The 26,144-nt window shown below is 34.9% G+C and overlaps 2 protein-coding genes across 6 annotated transcripts in view; one reads left to right on the top strand and one right to left on the bottom strand.

Annotated features, from left to right (window-relative positions):
* prpf31 (PRP31 pre-mRNA processing factor 31 homolog (yeast)) overlaps positions 1 to 26,144 on the top strand; it is a 342,441-nt gene that overhangs the window by 122,986 nt on the left and 193,311 nt on the right. The window lies entirely within an intron of this gene.
* zgc:158689 (uncharacterized protein LOC791177 homolog) overlaps positions 7,906 to 26,144 on the bottom strand; it is an 84,172-nt gene continuing 65,933 nt past the window's right edge. For 3 of the 4 annotated variants that reach the window (XM_062062481.1, XM_062062482.1, XM_062062484.1), the window contains exons 11-15: positions 17,236 to 17,419; positions 12,020 to 12,076; positions 11,792 to 11,951; positions 9,544 to 9,584; positions 7,906 to 8,103 (exon numbers count right to left, since the gene is read on the bottom strand). In XM_062062481.1, coding sequence (XP_061918465.1) covers positions 8,031 to 8,103; positions 9,544 to 9,584; positions 11,792 to 11,951; positions 12,020 to 12,076; positions 17,236 to 17,419 — 515 coding nt within the window. In that variant the 3' untranslated portion in view covers positions 7,906 to 8,030. The remainder of the gene's footprint in view (positions 8,104 to 9,543; positions 9,585 to 11,791; positions 11,952 to 12,019; positions 12,077 to 17,235; positions 17,420 to 26,144) is intronic. The other variant, XM_062062483.1, reaches the window with a different exon arrangement.

Genomic DNA, 26,144 nt, shown 5'->3' with positions numbered 1-26,144 from the left:
GACGGGTCTGACAACTTCCGGCGGCCCTTACAAAAAAGGTAAGAAACAGGTAAATGCTGGGGAGGACATTAAAGAGCAGAGCTGATGCAGCCAGCAGTCACTTCTACACACAGCTACAAAAGTAAAACAACAACAAAATAAAAACATACACTATGGTGGCCTCTGTGGTGTTCCACGCCATCGTCTGCTGGGGTGTGGGGAACATGGCCAGAGACAGGAGCGGACCCAACAAAGCAACCAAGAGAGCCGACTCCACCCTCGGCCGCCCACCAACTCTCTGCCGATATCCAGTCCGCATGGATGAGCAAGGATGCGTCCAAGGAGACCGAGGTGTCCGATACCTGCTCATTCAGTCAAGACACTGTGAAGCTTGTCCAGCTCCGCAGTCCTGTCTCTTCATCCACATCTCCTACAGTCTCTCCAAACTCTGCAGCCCTGTCTCTTCATCCGCATCTCTTCCAGTCTCTCCAAACTCTGCAGTCCTGTCTCTTCATCCACATCTCCTCCAGTCTCTCCAAACTCTGCAGCCCTGTCTCTTCATCCGCATCTCCTCCAGTCTCTCCAAACTCTGCAGTCCTGTCTCTTCATCCACATCTCCTCCAGTCTCTCCAAACTCTGCAGTCCTGTCTCTTCATCCACATCTCCTCCAGTCTCTCCAAACTCTGCAGTCCTGTCTCTTCATCCACATCTCCTCCAGTCTCTCCAAACTCTGCAGCCCTGTCTCTTCATCCGCATCTCCTCCAGTCCCTCCAAACTCTGCAGCCCTGTCTCTTCATCCGCATCTCCTCCAGTCTCTCCAAACTCTGCAGCCCTGTCTCTTCATCCGCATCTCCTCCAGTCTCTCCAAACTCTGCAGTCCTGTCTCTTCATCCACATCTCCTACAGTCTCTCCAAACTCTGCAGTCCTGTCTCTTCATCCACATCTCCTCCAGTCTCTCCAAACTCTGCAGCCCTGTCTCTTCATCCGCATCTCCTCCAGTCTCTCCAAACTCTGCAGTCCTGTCTCTTCATCCACATCTCCTCCAGTCTCTCCAAACTCTGCAGCCCTGTCTCTTCATCCGCATCTCCTCCAGTCTCTCCAAACTCTGCAGTCCTGTCTCTTCATCCACATCTCCTACAGTCTCTCCAAACTCTGCAGTCCTGTCTCTTCATCCACATCTCCTCCAGTCTCTCCAAACTCTGCAGCCCTGTCTCTTCATCCGCATCTCCTCCAGTCTCTCCAAACTCTGCAGTCCTGTCTCTTCATCCACATCTCCTCCAGTCTCTCCAAACTCTGCAGCCCTGTCTCTTCATCCGCATCTCCTCCAGTCTCTCCAAACTCTGCAGTCCTGTCTCTTCATCCGCATCTCCTCCAGTCTCTCCAAACTCTGCAGTCCTGTCTCTTCATCCACATCTCCTCCAGTCTCTCCAAACTCTGCAGCCCTGTCTCTTCATCCGCATCTCCTCCAGTCTCTCCAAACTCTGCAGTCCTGTCTCTTCATCCGCATCTCCTCCAGTCTCTCCAAACTCTGCAGTCCTGTCTCTTCATCCACATCTCCTCCAGTCTCTCCAAACTCTGCAGCCCTGTCTCTTCATCCACATCTCCTCCAGTCTCTCCAAACTCTGGTGTGGCAGAGACCCAGCAGCTGGTCTCCATGGCCAAAAGGCTCCCGGGAGGCAGATCCAGAAGTTCACAAAAAAACACCAAAGAAGTCACAAATGTCTATCTCTGAGTCTCTCCATGATGTCCCATCTCCTCACCCTATCTCTGAGTCTCCATGATTTACAGATTGAGATACAGACACACAAATTAGTACACATTCGGATTACAGACACACAAATTGAGAGACAGGTTTGCAAATAGTTTTCTACAACAATACTTCCTACACTTTTTTACCCGTGGTATTGAAGCAACATGTGATTAAATGTCAAATCAATGGAATATTTTATTCAAACCACTCTGTCAGTAAATATTTGTAAAAAAGACTTAAATCCAATTAGATTTGACTATTTATTTGATTGGTGCTGCTGACCATAAACATGACTGGCTGAATAAAAGCAGACAACTTGATGTGCAATCATAGAATCTTCAATCAGAACTTTTTATAGAACAATATTCTCATCACTTCATGGTTTTGCACCACAAACTCACAAAACAAAGATTCCTTCCTTCATGCATTGGATTTTATTGGACAACATTGTTGGTGCATAGTCGTGTTCAAACTTCCACTTCCTTTCTACAGCAGCAAACTTTTTTTTTTCCATTGAGATCAAAAGACAAATTCAAAGCAATGTAAATCAGAGTGACTAATACATGCTGATCAATAACATGCTTCTATCAATGTGGGAGGCCATCTTCTACAAGAAGAAGAAGACATCACCTGGTCAGCACAAACATTTGTCAACCTTCTCGTCAACCTTCAACAACACTTTGCTTCTTCTCACACTCGGACCCAAAAGCCTCTCCAACACCTTCAGGATGTGCTGGCTTGTGGGACTGCAGCACCCATCCAAAAGAAACCAAAAGATCCTAAAAACCTGCACAATCGTTTTTCTTCCTCTCCTGCTCATAAAACTGATCCAAGGTGTCTTGAGGCCACTGACCGTGTCACGGCCTATCAAAGAAGTGACTCCCAGCAATAACGACGTAGAAAAAAAAGAGGGCGATTTTACGCCAAAAAAACCCCCAAAAACTGGCACTTCATTCTAGCGTAAGCCATGAAATTCTGGTGACTGAGCTGCCAGTTTTTTTCACTTAAAATCTACAAAAAATTGTTTTAGTATAAGAAAATATTAATTGGCTTTACGCTAATGTCCACAACGGGACGTCCCAAGTTGATTTATTTTATTTTTATAAAATTTAATTAAACTTTTTTTTTTGTCTGCCCTATCCAACTGCTCAGGTATATATATATATATATATATATATATATATATATATATATATATATATATATATATATATATATATATATATATATATATATATATATATATATATATATATATATGTATATATATATGTATATATATATATATGTATATATATGTATATATATATATATATATATATATGTATATATATGTATATATATGTATATATGTATATATATATGTATATATGTATATATGTATATATATATGTATATATATATATGTATATATATGTATATATATATATATGTATATATATATATATGTATATATATATATGTATACATATATATATGTATATATATATATGTATATATATATATATATATATATATGTATATATATATATATGTATATACATATATATACATACATATATATTACACACAAATATATATGTATATATACATATATATGTGTATATATATCTATATATATAATATATATATATATACATACGTATATGTGTATATATACATATACATTTGTGTGTATTTATACATATATATATAATATACGTACATATATGTATATATATACATATGTACACACACACACACACATATGTATATATATAAATATATATATATATATATATATATATATAAATATATATATATACATATACTAGACAGTAGTTACGTTGCTGCTTAGCGATAATGACAAGGTTAAAAACTACTAGTTAATAACCACTACAACTTAGGTGGACAGTTTGTAACAAGGTTGTCCCGATAAAACATTTTCACCTTCAGTGCCATACCAATGTTGGAGCCTTGAGTAGTGGCCGATACCGGTGTTGATCTGATACGATATCATTTGAAACAACACATACTTTGTTTACACCTTGGCGTTTTGTTTTGTTGCTCATGACGCAGCAAGTTGAACAATGTGGACACGCTTGATACTTGATGATGTCACGTTTTATTGTCCCATGATTATTACCTACGCCTAGCTTGTGTGCTATTGTGTGCTTAGCTGTTGTGCAGCTGCTAGCTCCTAATAGCCTATAGGCTAGCATGTGCAAGTAAACACTGCTCGTATCGCACATGATATCACAACACAAGTAAAAACACGCTGCAGGAATGCTCGTATCGCACATGATATCACACACAAGTAAAAACGCTGCAGGACTGCTCGTATCGCACATGATATCACACAAGTAAACACGCTGCAGGACTGCTCGTATCGCACATGATATCACACACAAGTAAACACGCTGCAGGACTGCTCGTATCGCACATGATATCACACACAAGAAAACACGTTGCAGGACTGCTCGTATCGCACATGATATCACACACAAGTAAACACGCTGCAGGACTGCTCGTATTGCACATGATATCACACAAAAGTAAAAACGCTGCAGGACTGCTCGTATCGCACATGATATCACACACAAGTAAACACGCTGCAGGACTGCTCGTATCGCACATGATATCACACACAAGTAAACACACTGCAAGACTGCTCGTATCGCACATGATATCACACACAAGTAAAAACGCTGCAGGACTGCTCGCATAGCACATGATATCACACACAAGCAAGCACGCTGCAGGATTGCACGCATCGCACATGATATCACACACAAGTAAAAACGCTGCAGGACTGCTCGTATCGCACATGATATCACACACAAGCAAACACGTTGCAGGACTGCTCGTATCGCACATGATATCACACACAAGTAAAAACGCTGCAGGACTGCTCGTATCGCACATGATATCACACACAAGTAAACACACTGCAGGACTTCTCGTATCGCACATGATATCACACACAAGTAAACACGCTGCAGGACTGCTCGTATCGCACATGATATCACACACAAGTAAACATGCTGCAGGACTGCTCGTATCGCACATGATATCACACACAAGTAAACACGCTGCAGGACTGCTCGTATCGCACATGATATCACACACAAGTAAAAACGCTGCAGGACTGCTCGCATAGCACATGATATCACACACAAGCAAGCACGCTGCAGGACTGCACGTATCGCACATGATATCACACACAAGTAAAAACGCTGCAGGACTGCTCGCATAGCACATGATATCACACACAAGTAAACACGCTGCAGGACTGCTCATATCGCACATGATATCACACACAAGTAAACACGCTGCAGGACTGCTCGTATCGCACATGATATCACACACAAGTAAAAACGTTGCAGGACTGCTCGCATAGCACATGATATCACACACAAGCAAGCACGCTGCAGGACTGCACGTATCGCACATGATATCACACACAAGTAAAACCGCTGCAGGACTGCTCGTATCGCACATGATATCACACACAAGCAAACACGTTGCAGGACTTCTCGTATCGCACATGATATCACACACAAGTAAACACGCTGCAGGACTGCTCGTATCGCACATGATATCACACACAAGTAAAAACGCTGCAGGACTGCTCGTATCGCACATGATATCACACACAAGTAAACACGCTGCAGGACTGCTTGTATCGCACATGATATCACACACAAGTAAACACGCTGCAGGACTGCTCGTATCGCACATGATATCACACACAAGTAAACACGGTGCAGGACTGCTCGTATCGCACATGATATCACACACAAGTAAACACGCTGCAGGACTGCTCGTATCGCACATGATATCACACACAAGTAAACACGCTGCAGGACTGCTCGTATCGCACATGATATCACACACAAGTAAACACGCTGCAGGACTGCTCGTATCACACATGATATCACACACAAGTAAAAACGCTGCAGGACTGCTCGCATAGCACATGATATCACACAAAAGCAAGCACGCTGCAGGATTGCACGTATCGCACATGATATCACACACAAGTAAAAACGCTGCAGGACTGCTCGTATCGCACATGATATCACACACAAGCAAACACGTTGCAGGACTGCTCGTATCGCACATAATATCACACACAAGTAAAAACGCTGCAGGACTGCTCGTATCGCACATGATATCACACACAAGTAAACACGCTGCAGGACTGCTCGTATCGCACATGACATCACACAAGTAAACACGCTGCAGGACTGCTCATATCGCACATGATATCACACACAAGTAAACATGCTGCAGGACTGCTCGTATCGCACATGATATCACACACAAATAAACACGCTGCAGGACTGCTTGTATCGCACATGATATCACACACAAGTAAACACTCTGCAGGACTGCTCATATCGCACATGATATTACACACAAGTAAACATGCTGCAGGACTGCTCGTATCGCACATGATATCACACACAAGTAAACATGCTGCAGGACTGCTCGTATCGCACATGATATCACACACAAATAAACACGCTGCAGGACTGCTTGTACTGCACATGATATCACACACAAGTAAACACTCTGCAGGACTGCTCGTATCGCACATGATATCACACACACAAATAAACACGCTGCAGGACTGCTTGTACTGCACACAATATCACACACAGGTAAATACTGCTCGTATCGCATATAATATCACACAAGAAAAAACGCTGCAGGACTGGTCGTATCGCACATGATATTACACACAAGTATATACTGCTCGTATAGCACATTATATCACACAAGAAAAAACGTTGCAGGACTGCTTGTATCGCACATGATATCACATACAAGTAAACACACTGCAGTACTGCTCGTATTGCACATGATATCACACACAAGTAAACACTACTCGTATCGCACATGATATCACACACAAGTAAATTAAGTAATTACTCTGCATTACCACTCGTATCGCACATGATATCACACTCAAGTAAACACGCTGCAGGACCACTCATATCGCACATGATATCACACATTTTACATGCAAACACATGTCATAAAATCCTTATTTTTCTTGATGATATCAGAATGAGACAGTGACAGCCCTAGTTTGTAGTTTGTCCAGTGAATGAGATATAAGCAGCCATGGTAGAACAGTGACGCTGTCACTCCATGCGATATAAGCAGCCATGGTAGAAGAGGGGTGCTGTCACTCCATGCGATATAAGCAGCCATGGTAGAACAGTGGTGCTGTCACTCCATGCGATATAAGCAGCCATGGCAGAACAGTGGTGCTGTCACTCCATGCGATATAAGCAGCCATGGTAGAAGAGAGGTGCTGTCACTCCATGCAATATAAGCAGCCATTGTAGAACAGTGGTGCTGTGACTCCATGCGATATAAGCAGCCATGGTAGAACAGTGGTGCTGTCACTCCATGCGATATAAGCAGCCATGGTAGACAGTGGTGCTGTCACTCCATGCAATATAAGCAGCCATGGTAGAACAGTGGTGCTGTCAATCCATGCGATATAAGCAGCCATGGTAGAACAGTGGTGCTGTCACTCCATACGATATAAGCAGCCATGGTAGAACAGTGGTGCTGTCAATCCATGCGATATAAGCAGCCGTGGTAGAACAGTGGTGCTGTCACTCCATGCGATATAAGCAGCCATGGTAGAAGAGAGGTGCTGTGACTCCATGCGATAAAAGCAGCCATGGTAGAACAGTGGTGGTGTCACTCCATGCGATATAAGCAGCCATGGTAGAACAGTGGTGCTGTCACTCCATGTGATATAAGCAGCCAGGGTAGAACAGTGGTGCTGTCACTCCATGCGATATAAGCAGCCATGGTAGAAGAGGGGTGCTGTCACTCCATGTGATATAAGCAGCCATGGCAGAACAGTGGTGCTGTGACTCCATGCGATAAAAGCAGCCATGGTAGAAGAGTGGTGCTGTGACTCCATGCGATATAAGCAGCCATGGTAGAAGAGTGGTGCTGTGACTCCATGCGATATAAGCAGCCATGGTAGAAGAGTGGTGCTGTGACTCCATGCGATATAAGCAGCCATGGTAGAAGAGTGGTGCTGTGACTCCATGCGATATAAGCAGCCATGGTAGAAGAGTGGTGCTGTGACTCCATGCGATATAAGCAGCCATGGTAGAAGAGTGGTGCTGTGACTCCATGCGATATAAGCAGCCATGGTAGAAGAGTGGTGCTGTGACTCCATGCGATATAAGCAGCCATGGTAGAAGAGTGGTGCTGTGACTCCATGCGATATAAGCAGCCATGGTAGAAGAGTGGTGCTGTGACTCCATGCGATATAAGCAGCCATCACTCCATGATGGGGGCTGAGCGGTCGTTGGTCACAGTCTTTCTGAGGCGAACGTGAGCAAAAGGGTTCACTCTGAAGCAAACAGTCAAGTGTTAGAGAGAAGAGAAATTGATAGTAATTACTATTATTATTATTATTATTATTATATTTATTAATATTACAATTGTTATTATTAGTATCACTATTATTACTATTAGTATTATTATTGTTATTATTACTATGATCACTATTATCATTGTTATTATTATTATTACTGTTATTACTATTACTGTTATTATTATTGTTATTATAATTAATATCGTTATTATCAATATTATTATTATTGTTATTACCATTATCATTATTGTTATTATTATTATTGTTATGTATTATCATTATTATCATTGTTATTATTATTATTATAATTATTATTATTATCATTATTATTGTTATTAGTACTTTTATTATCATTATTATTATTATGATGATTATGTTTCTTGTTTATATTATTACCATTATTATTATTGTTGTTGTTATTATTATTATTATTACTATTATTATTGATATTATTATCATTATTATTATTGTCATTATTTTTATTATTATTATTGTTAGTTATTTTTTATTATTATTGTCATTATTGTTATTATATTATTATTGCTATTATTATTGTCATTACAATATTATTATTATTATTATTTGTATTACTTTAATTATTATTGTTACTACTATGATTATTATTATTATATTGTTGTTATTATTATTATTATTACTATTGCTATCAATATTATTACTATCATTATTTATATTATTATCATTATTATTATTGTCATTATTGGCGTTATTATTATTGTTAATATTCGTATTAGTATTATTACTATTATTATTATTGTCATTTTTATTTTTTGTTATTATTATTACTATTCTTGTTATTATTAATTGTATTGTTGTTATCAATATTGTTATTTTTATTATCATTATTATTAATTTTGTTATGATTATATTGTAATTATCAATATTGTTGTTATTATTGTTATTATTATTATAATCTATATGGCTATTGTTATTATGATGATTATTATTGTTATTATTATAACAATCATTATGGTTTTTATGATGATGATTATTGTTATTATTAATATTGTAGTTATTATTGACATTGTCATTATCATTATTATTGTTATTATTATTATTATGAGTATGATTATTATTATTATAATCATCATGGTTGTTATTATGATGATGATTATTGTTATTATTAATATTGTAGTTATTATTGACATTATCATTATAATTATTATTGTTATTATTATTATTATTATTATTATGAGTATGATTATGATTATTATTATGGCTATTATCATTACAATCATCATGGTTGTTATGATGATGATTATTGTTATTATTAATATTGTCGGTATTGTTATTATTGTAATCATGATTGTTATGATTATGATTATTATTGTTATTATGATTACAATCATTATAGTTAATGATGATTATTGTGATGGGTGTTGTGTTGAGGATGCTCACCTGGTGGGAGAGGGTGGTGGTGAGGCCAACTGGGCAGTGATCTGGGATGAAGAGCAGACATTTGCACTCAGTATGGATGAACTCTCTGCTTCAGTCTCAGTGTCAGTGTGTCAGTGTGTCAGTCCTAGTGTCCCAGTCCTAGTGTCAGTGTGTCAGTCCTAGTGTCAGTCCTAGTGTCAGTCCTAGTGTCAGTGTCCCAGTGTCAGTGTGTCAGTCCTAGTGTCAGTGTCCCAGTGTCAGTGTGTCAGTGTGTCAGTCCTAGTGTCAGTGTGTCAGTCCTAGTGTCAGTGTCCCAGTGTCAGTGTGTCAGTGTGTCAGTCCTAGTGTCAGTGTCCCAGTGTCAGTGTGTCAGTCCTAGTGTCAGTGTCCCAGTGTCAGTGTGTCAGTGTGTCAGTCCTAGTGTCAGAGTGCTAGTGTCAGTGTCCCAGTGTCAGTGTGTCAGTCCTAGTGTCAGAGTCCCAGTGTCAGTGTACCAGTGTCCCAGTGTCAGTGTCCCAGTGTCAGTGTACCAGTGTCCCAGTGTCAGTGTCCCAGTGTCAGTGTCCCAGTGTCAGTGTACCAGTGTCCCAGTGTCAGTGTGTCAGTGTACCAGTGTCCCAGTGTCAGTGTACCAGTGTACCAGTGTCCCAGTATCCCAGAGTTCCAGTGTCCCAGTGTCAGTGTCCCAGTGTCAGTGTCCCAGTGTACCAGTGTCAGTGTCCCAGAGTCCCAGTGTCAGTGTCCCAGAGTCCCAGTGTCAGTGTCCCAGTGTCAGTGTACCAGTGTCCCAGTGTCAGTGTACCAGTGTCCCAGTGTCAGTGTACCAGTGTCCCAGAGTCCCAGTGTCAGTGTACCAGTGTCCCAGTGTCAGTGTACCAGTGTCCCAGAGTCCCAGTGTCAGTGTACCAGTGTCCCAGTGTCAGTGTACCAGTGTCCCAGAGTCCCAGTGTCAGTGTACCAGTGTCCCAGTGTCCCAGTGTCAGTGTACCAGTGTCCCAGTGTCAGTGTCCCAGTGTCAGTGTACCAGTGTCCCAGTGTCAGTGTCCCAGTGTCAGTGTACCAGTGTCCCAGAGTCCCAGTGTCAGTGTACAAGTGTCCCAGTGTCAGTGTCCCAGTGTCAGTGTACCAGTGTCCCAGAGTCCCAGTGTCAGTGTACCAGTGTCCCAGTGTCAGTGTCCCAGTGTCAGTGTACCAGTGTCCCAGTGTCAGTGTACCAGTGTCCCAGAGTCCCAGTGTCAGTGTACCAGTGTCCCAGTGTCAGTGTACCAGTGTCCCAGAGTCCCAGTGTCAGTGTACCAGTGTCCCAGTGTCAGTGTACCAGTGTCCCAGAGTCCCAGTGTCAGTGTACCAGTGTCAGTGTACCAGTGTCCCAGTGTCAGTGTACCAGTGTCCCAGTGTCAGTGTCCCAGTGTCCCAGTGTCAGTGTCCCAGTGTCCCAGTGTCAGTGTACCAGTGTCCCAGTGTCAGTGTACCAGTGTCCCAGTGTCAGTGTACCAGTGTCCCAGAGTCCCAGTGTCAGTGTACCAGTGTCCCAGTGTCAGTGTACCAGTGTCCCAGAGTCCCAGTGTCAGTGTACCAGTGTCCCAGTGTCCCAGTGTCAGTGTACCAGTGTCCCAGTGTCAGTGTCCCAGTGTCAGTGTACCAGTGTCCCAGTGTCAGTGTCCCAGTGTCAGTGTACCAGTGTCCCAGAGTCCCAGTGTCAGTGTACCAGTGTCCCAGTGTCAGTGTCCCAGTGTCAGTGTACCAGTGTCCCAGAGTCCCAGTGTCAGTGTACCAGTGTCCCAGTGTCAGTGTCCCAGTGTCAGTGTACCAGTGTCCCAGTGTCAGTGTACCAGTGTCCCAGAGTCCCAGTGTCAGTGTACCAGTGTCCCAGTGTCAGTGTCCCAGTGTCAGTGTACCAGTGTCCCAGAGTCCCAGTGTCAGTGTACCAGTGTCCCAGTGTCAGTGTACCAGTGTCCCAGAGTCCCAGTGTCAGTGTACCAGTGTCAGTGTACCAGTGTCCCAGTGTCAGTGTACCAGTGTCCCAGTGTCAGTGTCCCAGTGTCCCAGAGTCCCAGTGTCCCAGTGTCAGTGTCCCAGTGTCCCAGTGTCAGTGTACCAGTGTCCCAGTGTCAGTGTCCCAGAGTCCCAGTGTCAGTCTACCAGTGTCCCAGTGTCAGTGTACCAGTGTCCCAGTGTCAGTCTACCAGTGTCCCAGTGTCAGTGTACCAGTGTCAGTGTACCAGTGTCCCAGTGTCAGTGTACCAGTGTCCCAGTGTACCAGTGTCACCTGCTGGCTGTCGGCCATGCTGTAAGGGCGAGGCCGGAAGGTGCTGACCCTGGGTGGAGGAAGGCGGTGCTCCTCGTCTGACTCGGCAGTGAGGGGCGGAGTCACCAACTGGTCCAGCCCACTCATGCTGGTGCTGTTGGCCTTGGACAGGAAGTGGTCTCTGCAAAGGGGGGACACTCCATTAGGTACACTTGACTTCCCATGGCTATTGTTGTGGGCAACACTCACCTGTCCAGGTGGTCCGTCCCAGCGTGTTGAGTGTAGGAGAAAGGGAACCAGCCTTTTCTGTCCAAACATCACATGTTGCTTTTCTTACATATTGATTATTAGTCATCCATCAATATAAGGTATTGATCACATATAATAATAATGCCTTTTCCAGACAGGAGTATTATTTCATTAAAACCATAGCTGTGCTCAAAAGTGTTTGACCCCGACTGTAGATACATGAATGAATACAAACTACAAATAATCACATTTATTATATACATTCATATTTATTTATATATATAGCATGTATGAAAACACATTTTATAATAATCATTATTATTATAAGATATTTTTGGATATTATTATTATCTTGTTAAATTGTAGTAGTTTTGGTATTATTTATTTATTATGTTGTTTTCTTATACTTATACATTTTCAACCACAACAATAATAATGATGATTATTAATTTTTAAAAACTATACATTTAAAAAAATAAATAATAGTATTGGTAAACAATTGTACTATTATATATTTTCAACCACAACAATAATACGTACAATCAAAGTTTATTTATATAGCCCTAAATCCCGAGTGTCTCAAAGGGCTGCACAAGCCACAACGACATCCTCGACTCAGATCCCACATTTGGAAAAAGACAATAGTATTTTCAAATGGCAGATGTTTTTTTAGTAATATTTATTTATTTTACTGTTATATATTTTCAACAACAAAAATAATATTGATTAAAAAAATACATATTATTAAATAGCAGTAACATTGTTAATAATATTTGTTTATTTTACTCTTATCTTTTTTAACCACAACAATAATTATTATTATTTAAAAAACATTTGGAAAAAGACAGTAGTATTTTCAAATGGCAGAAGTTGTTTTTTTTAGTATCATTTATTTATTTTACTGTTATATATTTTTAAACAACAAAAATAATATTTATTAAAAAAATACAGTGGAAAAAAAGATGTATTATTAAATAGCAGTAGCATCGTTAGTAATATTTATTGATTTTACTGTTATATATTTTCAACAACAAAAATAATATTTATTAAAAAAATACATATGATTAAATAGTAACATTGTTAATAATATTTATTTATTTTACTCTTATTTTTTTTAACCACAACAATAATTATTATTATTTAAAAAAACATTTGGAAAAAGACAGTAGTATTTTCAAATGGCAGATGTTTTTTTTAGTAATATTTATTTATTTAACTGTTATATATTTTCAACAACAAACATAATATTTATTAAAAAAATACATATGATTAAATAGTAACATTGTTAATAATATTTATTTATTTTACTCTTATTTTTTTAACCACAACAATAATTATTATTATTTAAAAAAAACATTTGGAAAAAGACAGTAGTATTTTCAAATGGCAGATGTTTTTTTTAGTAATATTTATTTATTTTACTGTTATATATTTTCAACAACAAAAATAATATTTATTTAAAAAATACATATGATTAAATAGTAACATTGTTAATAATATTTATTTATTTTACTCTTATTTTTTTTAACCACAACAATAATAATTATTATTTAAGAAAAACATTTGGAAAAAGACAGTAGTATTTTCAAATGGCAGATGTTTTTTTTAGTAATATTTATTTATTTTACTGTTATATATTTTCAACAACAAAAATAATATTTATTTAAAAAATACATATGATTAAATAGTAACATTGTTAATAATATTTATTTATTTTACTCTTATTTTTTTTAACCACAACAATAATTATTATTATTTAAAAAAAACATTTGGAAAAAGACAGTAGTATTTTCAAATGGCAGATGTTTTTTTTAGTAATATTTATTTATTTTACTGTTATATATTTTCAACAACAAAAATAATATTTATTAAAAAAATACATATTATTAAATAGCAGTAACATTGTTAATAATATTTGTTTATTTTACTCTTATTTTTTTTAACCACAACAATAATTATTATTATTTTAAAAAAACATTTGGAAAAAGACAGTAGTATTTTCAAATGGCAGATGTTTTTTTTAGTAATATTTATTTATTTTACTGTTATATATTTTCAACAACAAAAATAATATTTATTAAAAAAATACATATTATTAAATAGCAGTAACATTGTTAATAATATTTGTTTATTTTACTCTTATTTTTTTTTAACCACAACAATAATTATTATTATTTAAAAAACATTTGGAAAAAGACAGTAGTATTTTCAAATGGCAGAAGTTGTTTTTTTTAGTATCATTTATTTATTTTACTGTTATATATTTTTAAACAACAAAAATCATATTTATTAAAAAAATACATATTATTAAATAGCAGTAACATTGTTAATAATATTTATTTATTTTACTCTTATTTTTTTTAACCACAACAATAATTATTATTATTTAAAAAAAACATTTGGAAAAAGACAGTAGTATTTTCAAATGGCAGATGTTTTTTTTAGTAATATTTATTTATTTTACTGTTATATATTTTCAACAACAAAAATAATATTTATTAAAAAAATACATATTATTAAATAGCAGTAACATTGTTAATAATATTTATTTATTTTACTCTTATTTTTTTTAACCACAACAATAATTATTATTTAAAAAAAACATTTGGAAAAAGACAGTAGTATTTTCAAATGGCAGAAGTTGTTTTTTTTAGTATCATTTATTTATTTTACTGTTATACATTTTTAAACAACAAAAATAAAATGTATTAAAAAAATACAGTGGAAAAAAAGATGTATTATTAAATAGCAGTAGCATCGTTAGTAATATTTATTGATTTTACTGTTATATATTTTCAACAACAAAAATAATATTTATTAAAAAAATACATATTAAATAGCAGTAACATTGTTAATAATATTTATTTATTTTACTCTTATTTTTTTTAACCACAACAATAATTATTATTATTTAAAAAAAACATTTGGAAAAAGACAGTAGTATTTTCAAATGGCAGATGTTTTTTTTAGTAATATTCATTTATTTTACTGTTATATATTTTCAACAACAAAAATCATATTTATTAAAAAAATACATATTATTAAATAGCAGTAACATTGTTAATAATATTTATTTATTTTACTCTTATTTTTTTTAACCACAACAATAATTATTATTATTTAAAAAAAACATTTGGAAAAAGACAGTAGTATTTTCAAATGGCAGATGTTTTTTTAGTAATATTTATTTATTTTACTGTTATATATTTTCAACAACAAAAATAATATTTATTTAAAAAAATACATATTATTAAATAGCAGTAACATTGTTAATAATATTTATTTATTTTACTCTTATTTTTTTTAACCACAACAATAATTATTATTATTTAAAAAAAACATTTGGAAAAAGACAGTAGTATTTTCAAATGGCAGATGTTTTTTTTAGTAATATTTATTTATTTTACTGTTATATATTTTCAACAACAAAAATAATATTTATTAAAAAAATACATATTATTAAATAGCAGTAACATTGTTAATAATATTTATTTATTTTACTCTTATTTTTTTTAACCACAACAATAATTATTATTATTTAAAAAAAACATTTGGAAAAAGACAGTAGTATTTTCGAATGGCAGATGTTTTTTTTAGTAATATTTATTTATTTTACTGTTATATATTTTCAACAACAAAAATAATATTTATTAAAAAAATACATATGATTAAATAGTAACATTGTTAATAATATTTATTTATTTTACTCTTATTTTTTTTAACCACAACAATAATTATTATTATTTAAAAAAACATTTGGAAAAAGACAGTAGTATTTTCAAATGGCAGATGTTTTTTTAGTAATATTTATTTATTTTACTGTTAGATATTTTCAACAACAAAAATAACATTTATTAAAAAAATACGTATTATTAAATAGCAGTAACATTGTTAATAATATTTATTTATTTTACTCTTATTTTTTTTAACCACAACAATAATTATTATTATTTAAAAAAAACATTTGGAAAAAGACAGTAGTATTTTCAAATGGCAGATGTTTTTTTAGTAATATTTATTTATTTTACTGTTAGATATTTTCAACAACAAAAATAACATTTATTAAAAAAATACGTATTATTAAATAGCAGTAACATTGTTAATAATATTTATTTATTTTACTCTTATTTTTTTTAACCACAACAATAATTATTATTATTTAAAAAAAACATTTGGAAAAAGACAGTAGTATTTTCAAATGGCAGATGTTTTTTTAGTAATATTTATTTATTTTACTGTTATATATTTTCAACAACAAAAATAATATTTATTAAAAAAATACATATTAAATAGCAGTAACATTGTTAATAATATTTATTTATTTTACTCTTATTTTTTTTAACCACAACAATAATTATTATTATTTAAAAAAAACATTTGGAAAAAGACAGTAGTATTTTCAAATGGCAGATGTTTTTTTAGTAATATTTATTTATTTTACTGTTATATATTTTCAACAACAAAAATAATATTTATTAAAAAAATAAATATGATTAAATAGTAACATTGTTAATAATATTTATTTATTTTACTCTTATTTTTTTAACCACAACAATAATTATTATTATTTAAAAAAAACATTTGGAAAAAGACAGTAGTATTTTCAAATGGCAGATGTTTTTTTTAGTAATATTTATTTATTTTACTGTTATATATTTTCAACAACAAAAATAATATTTTTAAAAAAAAATACATATTATAAAATAGCAGTAACATTGTTAATAATATTTATTTATTTTACTCTTTTTTTTTTTTAACCACAACAATAATTATTATTATTTAAAAAAAACATTTTTTTTTAGTATCATTTATTTATTTTACTGTTATATATTTTTAAACAACAACAAAAATAATATTTATTTTAAAAATGCAGTGGAAAAAAAGATGTATTATTAAATAGCAGTAGCATCGTTAGTAATATTTATTGATTTTACTTGTATATCTTTTTTTACCACAACAATAAAGCATATCCAAAACAAATAAATCAATCATCATTATTACTATTGATATTATATTTGTCTTAGTGGTTTTAGTATTATTTCTTTTTACAATGATTTGCTTGTTTGATTCCTAAACATATTTGACAAATAGACATAACATTATTATTAAATGTATTTTTACTATTTTATATTTATAGGATATATTTTTCAACCCCAAGAAGAATGATGCTATGCTACACGTTTTTAAGGACAAGCTGTATAAAAAGAGGTGGTCACCGGCCCGTGCGCTCGTTCTGCCCGTAGTGCCACCCGTCTCTGGGCTCTGAGATGAGCAGCATGACGCTGTCCCCGGGCAGGAAGTGCAGCAGGGAAGCCCCGCCTCCTCCCTCCGACGCTGCGGGGGAGTGAGCAAACATGGCCGCCACTCGCGTTGGCCCCGACTGAGGTAGCATCCTGGAGCCTGGAGGAGGAAGACGTTAGCGCATGCTAACTTCTTTGGCATGCTTACGCCTAAAAAACAGCCATTTTTCATACTTGGCGCCATCTTAGAAGTACGCTAACTTTTCCTATTTCATCATGCTAACGTTAGCATGCTAAAAAAATGTTTGCCAGCATTTCTGCTAATGTCATTCATATAAACCTTAACATGGATTTTGATACTTGGCGCCATCTTACAAGTATGCAACATTTTCCTATCCCATCATGCTAATGTTAGCATGCTAACGTTTTGTGCCAGCATTTTTGCTAATGTCATTCATATAAACCTTAACATGGATTTTGATACTTGGCGCCATCTTACAAGTATGCAACATTTTCCTATCCCATCATGCTAATGTTAGCATGCTAACGTTTTATGCCAGCATTTTTGCTAATTTTATTCATATTAACCCAAAAGTCATGGATTTTGATACTTGGCGTCATCTTACACGTAGAACAATTTTTCCTCTGTCGTCATGCTAACGTTAGCATGCTAACTTTAACATGCTAATGTTTTATGCTAGCATTTTTGCTAATTTCATTCATGTAAACCTAAAAATCATGGATTTTGATACTTGGCGTCATCATACACGTACAACAATTTTTCCTCTGTCGTCATGCTAACGTTAGCATGCTAACTTTAACATGCTAATGTTTTATGCTAGCATTTTTGCTAATTTCATTCATATTAACCCAAAAATCATGGATTTGATACTTGGCGTCATCTTACACGTACAACAATTTTTCCTCTGTCGTCATGCTAACGTTAGCATGCTAACTTCAACATGCTAATGTATTATGCTAGCATTTTTGCTCATTTCATTCATGTAAACCTAAAAATCATGGATTTTGATACTTGGCGCCATCTTACACTAACGACATTTTTTCCTCGGTCGTCATGCTAACGTTAGCATGCTAATGTTTTATGCTAGCATTTTTGCTAATTTCATTCATATTAAGCCAAAAGTCATGGATTTTGATACTTGGCGTCATCTTACACGTACAACAATTTTTCCTCTGTCGTCATGCTAACGTTAGCATGCTAACTTTAACATGCTAATGTTTTATGCTAGCATTTTTGCTCATTTCATTCATGTAAACCTAAAAATCATGGATTTTGATACTTGGCGCCATCTTACACTAACGACAATTTTTCCTCTGCCATCGTGCTAACGTTAGCATGCTAATGTTTTATACTAGCAGTTTTGCTAATTTCATTCATATTAACCCAAAAATCATGGATTTTGATACTTGGCGTCATCTTACACGTACAACAATTTTTCCTCTGTCGTCATGCTAACGTTAGCATACTAACTTTAACATGCTAATGTTTTATGCTAGCATTTTTGCTAATTTCATTCATGTAAACCTAAAAATCATGGATTTTGATACTTGGCGCCATCTTACACTAACGACAATTCTTCCTCTGTCGTCATGCTAATGTTAGCATGCTAATGTTTTATGCTAGCATTTTTGCTAATTTCATTCATATTAACCCAAAAGTCATGGATTTTGATACTTGGCGTCATCTTACACGTACAACAATTTTTCCTCTGTCGTCATGCTAACGTTAGCATGCTAACTTTAACATGCTAATGTTTAATGCCAGCATTTTTGCTAATTTCATTCATGTAAACCTAAAAATCATGGATTTTGATACTTGGCGCCATCTTACACTAACGACATTTTTTCCTCGGTCGTCATGCTAACGTTAGCATACTAATGTTTTATACTAGCATTTTTGCTAATTTCATTCATATTAACCCAAAAATCATGGATTTGATACTTGGCATCATCTTACACGTACAACAATTTTTCCTCTGTCGTCATGCTAACGTTAGCATGCTAACTTTAACATGCTAATGTTTTATGCTAGCATTTTTGCTAATTTCATTCATGTAAACCTAAAAATCATGGATTTTGATACTTGGCGCCATCTTACACTAACGACAATTTTTCCTCTGTCGTCATGCTAACGTTAGCATGCTAATGTTTTATGCTAGCATTTTTGCTAATTTCATTCATATTAACCCAAAAATCATGGATTTGATACTTGGCGTCCTCTTACACGTACAACAATTTTTCCTCTGTCGTCATGCTAACGTTAGCATGCTAACTTTAACATGCTAATGTTTTATGCTAGCATTTTTGCTAATTTCATTCATGTAAACCTAAAAATCATGGATTTTGATACTTGGCGCCATCTTACACTAACGACAATTTTTCCTCTGCCGTCATGCTAATGTTAGCATGCTAATGTTTTATGCTAGCATTTTTGCTAATTTCATTCATATTAACCCAAAAGTCATGGATTTTGATACTTGGCGTCATCTTACACGTACAACAATTTTTCCTCTGTCGTCATGCTAACGTTAGCATGCTAACTTTAACATGCTAATGTTTTATGCTAGCATTTTTGCTAATTTCATTCATGTAAACCTAAAAATCATGGATTTTGATACTTGGCGCCATCTTACAAGTACGACAATTTTTCCTCTGTCGTCATGCTAACGTTAGCATGCTAATGTTTTATGCTAGCATTTTTGCTAATTTCATACATAATAACACAAAAATCATGGATTTGATACTTGGCGTCATCTTACACGTACAACAATTTTTCCTCTGTCGTCATGCTAACGTTAGCATGCTAACTTTAACATGCTAATGTTTTATGCTAGCATTTTTGCCAATTTCATTCATGTAAACCTAAAAATCATGGATTTTGATACTTGGCGCCATCTTACACTAACGACAATTTTTCCTCTGTCGTCATGCTAACGTTAGCATGCTAATGTTTTATGCTAGCATTTTTGCTAATTTCATACATAATAACACAAAAATCATGGATTTGATACTTGGCGTCATCTTACACGTACAACAATTTTTCCTCTGTCGTCATGCTAACGTTAGCATGCTAACTTTAACATGCTAATGTTTTATGCTAGCATTTTTGCTCATTTCATTCATGTAAACCTAAAAATCATGGATTTTGATACTTGGCGCCATCTTACACTAACGACAATTTTTCCTCTGTCGTCATGCTAACGTTAGCATGCTAATGTTTTATGCTAGCATTTTTGCTAATTTCATTCATATTAACCCAAAAATCATGGATTTGATACTTGGCGTCATCTTACACGTACAACAATTTTTCCTCTGTCGTCATGCTAACGTTAGCATGCTAACTTTAACATGCTAATGTTTTATGCTAGCATTTTTGCTAATTACATTCATGTAAACCTAAAAATCATGGATTTTGATACTTGGCGCCATCTTACACTAACGACAATTTTTCCTCTGTCGTCATGCTAACGTTAGCATGCTAATGTTTTATGCTAGCATTTTTGCTAATTTCATTCATATTAACCCAAAAATCATGGATTTGATACTTGGCGTCATCTTACACGTACAACAATTTTTCCTCTGTCGTCATGCTAACGTTAGCATGCTAACTTTAACATGCTAATGTTTTATGCTAGCATTTTTGCTAATTTCATTCATGTAAACCTAAAAATCATGGATTTTGATACTTGGCGCCATCTTACACTAACGACAATTTTTCCTCTGCCGTCATGCTAATGTTAGCATGCTAATGTTTTATGCTAGCATTTTTGCTAATTTCATTCATATTAACCCAAAAGTCATGGATTTTGATACTTGGCGTCATCTTACACGTACAACAATTTTTCCTCTGTCGTCATGCTAACGTTAGCATGCTAACTTTAACATGCTAATGTTTTATGCTAGCATTTTTGCTAATTTCATTCATGTAAACCTAAAAATCATGGATTTTGATACTTGGCGCCATCTTACAAGTACGACAATTTTTCCTCTGTCGTCATGCTAACGTTAGCATGCTAATGTTTTATGCTAGCATTTTTGCTAATTTCATACATAATAACACAAAAATCATGGATTTGATACTTGGCGTCATCTTACACGTACAACAATTTTTCCTCTGTCGTCATGCTAACGTTAGCATGCTAACTTTAACATGCTAATGTTTTATGCTAGCATTTTTGCTAATTTCATTCATGTAAACCTAAAAATCATGGATTTTGATACTTGGCGCCATCTTACACTAACGACAATTTTTCCTCTGTCGTCATGCTAACGTTAGCATGCTAATGTTTTATGCTAGCATTTTTGCTAATTTCATACATAATAACACAAAAATCATGGATTTGATACTTGGCGTCATCTTACACGTACAACAATTTTTCCTCTGTCGTCATGCTAACGTTAGCATGCTAACTTTAACATGCTAATGTTTTATGCTAGCATTTTTGCTCATTTCATTCATGTAAACCTAAAAATCATGGATTTTGATACTTGGCGCCATCTTACACTAACGACAATTTTTCCTCTGTCGTCATGCTAACGTTAGCATGCTAATGTTTTATGCTAGCATTTTTGCTAATTTCATTCATATTAACCCAAAAATCATGGATTTGATACTTGGCGTCATCTTACACGTACAACAATTTTTCCTCTGTCGTCATGCTAACGTTAGCATGCTAACTTTAACATGCTAATGTTTTATGCTAGCATTTTTGCTAATTTCATTCATGTAAACCTAAAAATCATGGATTTTGATACTTGGCGCCATCTTACACTAACGACAATTTTTCCTCTGCCGTCATGCTAATGTTAGCATGCTAATGTTTTATGCTAGCATTTTTGCTAATTTCATTCATATTAACCCAAAAGTCATGGATTTTGATACTTGGCGTCATCTTACACGTACAACAATTTTTCCTCTGTCGTCATGCTAACGTTAGCATGCTAACTTTAACATGCTAATGTTTTATGCTAGCATTTTTGCTCATTTCATTCATGTAAACCTAAAAATCATGGATTTTGATACTTGGCGCCATCTTACAAGTACGACAATTTTTCCTCTGTCGTCATGCTAACGTTAGCATGCTAATGTTTTATGCTAGCATTTTTGCTAATTTCATACATAATAACACAAAAATCATGGATTTGATACTTGGCGTCATCTTACACGTACAACAATTTTTCCTCTGTCGTCATGCTAACGTTAGCATGCTAACTTTAACATGCTAATGTTTTATGCTATCATTTTTGCTAATTTCATTCATGTAAACCTAAAAATCATGGATTTTGATACTTGGCGCCATCTTACACTAACGACAATTTTTCCCCTGCCGTCATGCTAATGTTAGCATGCTAATGTTTTATGCTAGCATTTTTGCTAATTTCATTCATATTAACCCAAAAATCATGGATTTTGATACTTGGCGTCATCTTACACATACAACAATTTTTCCTCTGTTGTCATGCTAACGTTAGCATGCTAACTTTAACATGCTAATGTTTTATGCTAGCATTTTTGCTAATTTCATTTATATTAACCCAAAAATCATGGATTTTGATACTTGGCGTCATCATACACGTACAACAATTTTTCCTCTGTCGTCATGCTAACGTTAGCATGCTAACTTTAACATGCTAATGTTTTATGCTAGCATTTTTGCTAATTTCATTCATGTAAATCTAAAAATCATGGATTTTGATACTTGGCGCCATCTTACACTAACGACAATTTTTCCTCTGTCGTCATGCTAACGTTAGCATGCTAATGTTTTATGCTAGCATTTTTGCTAATTTCATTCATATTGACCCAAAAATCATGGATTTGATACTTGGCGTCATCTTACACGTACAACAATTTTTCCTCTGTCGTCATGCTAACGTTAGCATGCTAACTTTAACATGCTAATGTTTTATGCTAGCATTTTTGCTAATTTCATTCATGTAAACCTAAAAATCATGGATTTTGATACTTGGCGCCATCTTACACTAACGACAATTTTTCCTCGGTCGTCATGCTAACGTTAGCATGCTAATGTTTTATGCTAGCATTTTTGCTAATTTCATTCATATTAACCCAAAAATCATGGATTTGATACTTGGCGTCATCTTACACGTACAACAATTTTCCTCTGTCGTCATGCTAACGTTAGCATGCTAATGTTTTATGCTAGCATTTTTGCTAATTTCATTCATATTAACCCAAAAATCATGGATTTGATACTTGGCGTCATCTTACACTTACAACAATTTTTCCCCTGTCGTCATGCTAACGTTAGCATGCTAACTTTAACATGCTAATGTTTTATGCTAGCATTTTTGCTAATTTCATTCATGTAAACCTAAAAATCATGGATTTTGATACTTGGCGCCATCTTACACTAACGACAATTTTTCCTCTGTCGTCATGCTAACGTTAGCATGCTAATGTTTTATGCTAGCATTTTTGCTAATTTCACTCATATTAACCCAAAAGTCATGGATTTTGATACTTGGCGTCATCTTACAAGTACGACAATTTTTCCTCTGTCGTCATGCTAACGTTAGCATGCTAACTTTAACATGCTAATGTTTTATGCTAGCATTTTTGCTAATTTCATTCATATAAAACTAAAAATCATGGATTTTGATACTTGCCGCCATCGTACAAGTACGACAATTTTTCCTCTGTCGTCATGCTAACGTCAGCATGCTAACTTTAACATGCTAATGTTTTATGCTAGCATTTTTGCTAATTTCATTCATATAAAACTAAAAATCATGGATTTTGATACTTGGTGTCATCTTACAAGTACGACAATTTTTCCTCTGTCGTCATGCTAATGTTAGCATGCTAACTTTAACATGCTAATGTTTTATGCTAGCATTTTTGCTAATTTCATTCATATAAACCCAAAAATCATGGATTTTGATACTTGGTGCCATCTTACAAGTACGACAATTTTTCCTCTGTCGTCATGCTAACGTTCTATGCTAGCATTTTTGCTAATTTCATTCATATAAACCCAAAAATCATGGATTTTGATACTTGCCGTTATCTTACGAGTATGGCAATTTTTCCTCTGTCGTCATGCTAACATTAGCATGCTAATGTTTATGCTAGCATTTTTGCTAATGTCATTCGTATAAACCTAAAAATCATGGATTTTGATACTTGGCGCCATCTTACACGTACAACAATTTTTCCTCTGTCGGCATGCTAAGGTTAGCATGCTAACGTTTTATACTAGCATTTTTGTTAATTTAATTCATATAAACCCAAAAATCATGGATTTTGATACTTGGCGTCATCTTACAAGTACGGCAATTTTTCCTCTGTCGTCATGCTAACGTTGGCATGCTAACTTTAACATGCTAATGTTTTATGCTAGCATTTTTACTAATTTCATTCATATAAACCCCAAAATCATGAATTTTGATACTTGGCGTCATCTTACATGTACGACAATTTTTCCTCTGTCGTCATGCTAACGTTAGCATGCTAACTTTAACATGCTAATGTTTTATGCTAGCATTTTTGCTAATTTCATTCATATAAACCCAAAAATCATGGATTTTGATACTTGCCGCCATCGTACAAGTACGACAATTTTTCCTCTGTCGTCATGCTAATGTTAGCATGCTAACTTTAACATGCTAATGTTTTATGCTAGCATTTTTGCTCATTTCATCCACATAAACCCCAAAATCATGAATTTTGATACTTGCCGCCATCGTACAAGTACGACAATTTTTCGTCTGTCGTCATGCTAACATTAGCATGCTAATGTTTGTGCAAGCATTTTTGCTAATGTCATTCGTATAAACCTAAAAATCATGGATTTTGATACTTGGCGCCATCTTACACGTACAACAATTTTTCCTCTGTCGTCATGCTAAGGTTAGCATGCTAACGTTTTATGCTAGCATTTTTGCTAATTTCATTCATAAAAAACTAAAAATCATGGATTTTGATACTTGGCGCCATCTTACAAGTACGACAATTTTTCTTCTGTCGTCATGCTAACGTTAGCATGCTAACTTTAACATGCTAATGTTTTATGCTAGCATTTTTGCTAATTTCATACATATAAACCTAAAAATCAAGGATTTTGATACTTGCCGCCATCGTACAAGTACGACAATTTTTCCTCTGTCGTCATGCTAACATTAGCATGCTAATGTTTATGCTAGCATTTTTGCTAATGTCATTCGTATAAACCTAAAAATCATGGATTTTGATACTTGGCGCCATCTTACACATACAACAATTTTTCCTCTGTCGTCATTCTAAGGTTAGCATGCTAACGTTTTATGCTAGCATTTTTGCTAATTTCATTCATATAAAACTAAAAATCATGTATTTTGATACTTGGCGTCATCTTACACGTACAACAATTTTTCCTCTGTCGTCATGCTAACGTTAGCATACTAACTTTAACATGCTAATGTTTTATGCTAGCATTTTTGCTAATTTCATTCATGTAAACCTAAAAATCATGGATTTTGATACTTGGCGCCATCTTACACTAACGACAATTCTTCCTCTGTCGTCATGCTAATGTTAGCATGCTAATGTTTTATGCTAGCATTTTTGCTAATTTCATTCATATTAACCCAAAAGTCATGGATTTTGATACTTGGCGTCATCTTACACGTACAACAATTTTTCCTCTGTCGTCATGCTAACGTTAGCATGCTAACTTTAACATGCTAATGTTTAATGCCAGCATTTTTGCTAATTTCATTCATGTAAACCTAAAAATCATGGATTTTGATACTTGGCGCCATCTTACACTAACGACATTTTTTCCTCGGTCGTCATGCTAACGTTAGCATACTAATGTTTTATACTAGCATTTTTGCTAATTTCATTCATATTAACCCAAAAA

Source organism: Entelurus aequoreus, linkage group LG11, assembly GCF_033978785.1.
Source record: "Entelurus aequoreus isolate RoL-2023_Sb linkage group LG11, RoL_Eaeq_v1.1, whole genome shotgun sequence".
Classification (NCBI taxonomy): Eukaryota; Metazoa; Chordata; class Actinopteri; order Syngnathiformes; family Syngnathidae; genus Entelurus; species Entelurus aequoreus.
Note: the sequence above shows the minus strand (reverse complement) of the source record. Positions and strands in the feature narration are given on the sequence as shown.